Raw genomic sequence first — 3,636 nt, forward strand, 5'->3', positions numbered from 1 at the left:
ATCTAGTATACATTTAAATCACTAGGCCATTTTTGTTCGAAGAAATATAGGTCACTAATAAACAATGGCAATGCAAAGAGTTATCAGTGTTCGCCAAAGAATAAGGATTTTTAAGAAACCTGTAAAATAGCTCAAATTTTTTATTTAAACTTGATGTGTCTATATTGTCCCATGTTCTAAAAATCGACCGTCTAACCGTCTGATCTTTCACCCCGATTTATGCCAAATCGGTTAAAAAATCGGATATACGATTTTCTCCATCTAGACAGCCTAGCCGGCCGACTAATCTATTTTTTTTAATAATATTTTTATTTATTTATTTGATTTAAAATTTTATAAATATCATTTATATTCATAATTTTGATAAAAATTTACACTATATTAAATTTATATATTCTATTTGTGTTTTATACAATCTTAAACATGAAAATGTATTAATTTTATACACAATTAAAAATTAACATGTTTTATAACATACTAAACAATCTAAAAATTTTACCCTGCATAATTTTTGATTAATCTCCGATTTTCCCTTTAGGCGCTAGATCCAGCCCGACCGCTCGACTAACGCCTAACACGTTCCCGAACAAGGGCCACTGTCTAATTGACAACTTAAAAGTGTCCCATTTTTCAAGTTATTTCAAAAAACAATTACGACAATTCAACCATGACACGAACGACCAATAGCTAAGGGCCTCAACAAAAAAAAGAAAATCAACCAAATCCTTTGTGCAGAAACATTGTCCAAAAGATATCTGCAAGACTAAGAAGAAAAGTTCCCTCGACAAGTGTTCTCTTTCTTCTTTGTCATTATTGTTTTTTCAAAAATCACAAGTACCCTGCATAAACCAGAGAATCCCGAATGAGAAATACTCAGTGAACATTTGGGAAACTGATTGCATTTTGATATTAAGAAAAGAAAGCTTACTCGACAGAGTAAATTAGATGCCGACTAGATACTTATACCCTACACAATAAGATAAAATAATAATCAAATAATATATATCTATAACACGATGCTGCATCATTACGATTTTGATGCGAGAAGATGATAATGGCTTTGATGCTATAAAAACGACAGATATACAACAACGGCTAACCTCAGGAGGGTTAAATTTTGCTCCAAGATTGCTGAGTTTTGCATGGGATTCAGCATAATCCTTGAAGAAAGCATCCTGATCTGCAGCATACTTCTCAGCATAGACCTGCAATTTCGTTGTAGTTTCAGTTTTAAAGGCAAATATCATATTGAAATGATTCAACTAGAGTTTTTTTTAACCTTGAAAGAAGGATCTTCAAAGATGGCAGCATCAGTGGGCAGGACAAGAAGATCTTCATCTCTCTTTTCCTTGATTTCCTGTTACGAAAAAAAAAAATAATAGGCATCAAAGGACAAAAAAGAAAGACTTTCATTTCAAGATGTAAAGAAAGAGTTATGTTCTGAAACGCAACTGTGAAGTAAGAATTGTCAAACTTCAACCACTCTGGAGTCCATGACTGTCCTCCTGGTGCTCCCGGCCCCTCTTTCTATAATAGTATATTGCAACAACGCATAGTGAGTAGAGCTGGGAAATGGGTCGGATCCCTGCTTGACCCCCGGCGGGTTAGCAGTTTTTTTTTTCAAAATTTTTTTGACTTGCATGGCCTACGAATAAATTTTAGCATACCGGCATCTGCCCTGCTTGAAGTTGTGGTTATCCGCAAGTCATAATAATTAAATTAAAAAATTTATATAAATTTTAATTAAAAAGAAAAATTAATAATATAAATTGTATAATATAAAAAAATCAATACATACATATTTTCTTAAATATAAATATTCATAAACAATAATATCTATTAAAAAATTATAAATCCGGTAGATTAACGGATATCGGGTTTAAAATATGCTGACCCGTCCCGCATCCAAAATATATAACCGCTGCGGGTTCAACCGGGACGGTATACATGGGTTTTGAACCAAATTCCCAACAATAATAGTGAGAACTTAAATACAAGTTCAATAAACAACACGTTATGGAACAGGACAAGAAAGAATACCGTGTACTTAGTTTCTGGCTTCCCCCAACCACTACGTTCTGGCCTAGATCTTCCTAAGGTGTGTGCACCAGATAATGCAACTATGTCCTGCAATTACAAAGTCATTCGATATAATCATTTACTTATAGGTCATCTTCTATAACTAACGAAAATTGAAGCGCAATTCACCTTATCATCTAAACCCATTCTGTAGAAGACTTCTCTAAGATGATTAGCCGGTGAAGGAGGACCAGCGTCTATAGAACACAGGTATGACAATGGAAATTAATATAAATTTTGAAATAATATGACGTAACCAAAGAAAACATCCATAAATGAGAGTGCTAATACCAGGAAGCCTTCCTTCTTCAGGACATTCATGAGGACCAGAGGTATCAACTCTTCCATATTTCATGGGTATTTTTGGTCCTCCAGCTTCCTGAATTTCAGAAATTCTAGTTACTAAATAAATATGTCCATGGCCAGTAAAAGTAGGTTCAGGATTTACCTCTATAGCAGTAGCACTGGCCAGTTGGAATAGGTCAGCGTAGGAGATCCCAGAGTACATGTCTTTGATGTGCTTAATTAGGTTTAAAGCATTTACAAGACCTGAAAGCAACAACAAGCATATGGTTAAACAGAGAGAGAAGAAAAAAAACTAGTAAAAACAGGTATATTACCAGCATTAGCAGCGTGCTTAAGCTCAATCTCGTATCTGAGACTGCCATTAGCTCCACCTCTCTGAGGCCACCCAGAGATGTTCTTGTTGTAGGTGCCAGCATCATGCCATCCCAAACGAACCTATGAAACAAAATGAAGCAAGAAATTACAGACTGTTCAAGAACAGATCAGACAACAAGAGAAAACGAACCAGAATTGGGTGGCAAAACTTGGTGTTGAGGAGCTCTTTGATGTCTTCTCTAGCACTCTTCAACTGTTCAGGATCCGTAGCAGCTGTGCAGTGGGTGGTTGCAGCCGAGCTGAAACTCCGATTCACCAACGCAGCTTGACATCTCTTCTGAAATCAGGATTAGAGGAAACTCAGATCGGATATTCATATATAGCAAAAAAGAAATGAAGAATTGCAAGGGTACCTGAGAGAGAAGCGGCGATGAGACGAGAGATCTGGTGAACGATAAAGATGACGAGGGAATAGAGAGTTTGGATCCAGAGGAGGAGAAGCGGAGGAGACGAGAAGCTGAGACTTGAGTGCGAAGAGAGGAAGCCATAGTGGTGGTGGTGGTGTTAAGTGCGAGAGACACGCGCTCTGCCATATGAAGCGATTTGGCGTTTTAATTAGGTTTAGGTTTAAGAGTGCAATTAAACGGCGATTGATACGGCCACGCCGCAGGGAGAATATGACTCGAGGGTTTTTGAGGTCTGTTTTATTTTTTCTCGTCCTTACGTCTTTACCAAAGGACAAAAATGGCACGTCCTCAGTGATGCACCAATCCCATGTTTTTTTTTTTTCTTTTTTCTGAAATTAAAGGAGTTGTTGCACTACCTAACAATTGACTGCTAATTGAGTAGGCGAGATTGATGGCAAATAAAGTTACAAAGTATCAATCAAAGATACGAATGTTCAAAAAAAAAAAATGAAAGGCGACGAGGGAGAAG

General features: G+C 36.6%; 1 protein-coding gene across 1 annotated transcript; it reads right to left on the reverse strand.

Annotated features, from left to right (window-relative positions):
• Positions 1 to 604: 604 nt before the first annotated feature.
• LOC106312994 (L-ascorbate peroxidase S, chloroplastic/mitochondrial) lies at positions 605 to 3,416 on the reverse strand. Its single transcript, XM_013750710.1, has 12 exons — positions 3,114 to 3,416; positions 2,891 to 3,037; positions 2,700 to 2,820; positions 2,528 to 2,628; positions 2,371 to 2,458; positions 2,209 to 2,276; positions 2,041 to 2,127; positions 1,453 to 1,527; positions 1,280 to 1,357; positions 1,101 to 1,205; positions 929 to 967; positions 605 to 839 (listed from the first exon to the last, which is right to left on the reverse strand). Exons 1-11 carry the CDS (start codon positions 3,291 to 3,293, stop codon positions 953 to 955), a joined length of 1,065 nt encoding a protein of 354 aa, XP_013606164.1. The 5' UTR covers positions 3,294 to 3,416; the 3' UTR covers positions 605 to 839; positions 929 to 952.
• Positions 3,417 to 3,636: the final 220 nt, after the last annotated feature.

This window comes from Brassica oleracea, chromosome C9 (genome assembly GCF_000695525.1).
Source record: "Brassica oleracea var. oleracea cultivar TO1000 chromosome C9, BOL, whole genome shotgun sequence".
NCBI lineage: Eukaryota > Viridiplantae > Streptophyta > Magnoliopsida > Brassicales > Brassicaceae > Brassica > Brassica oleracea.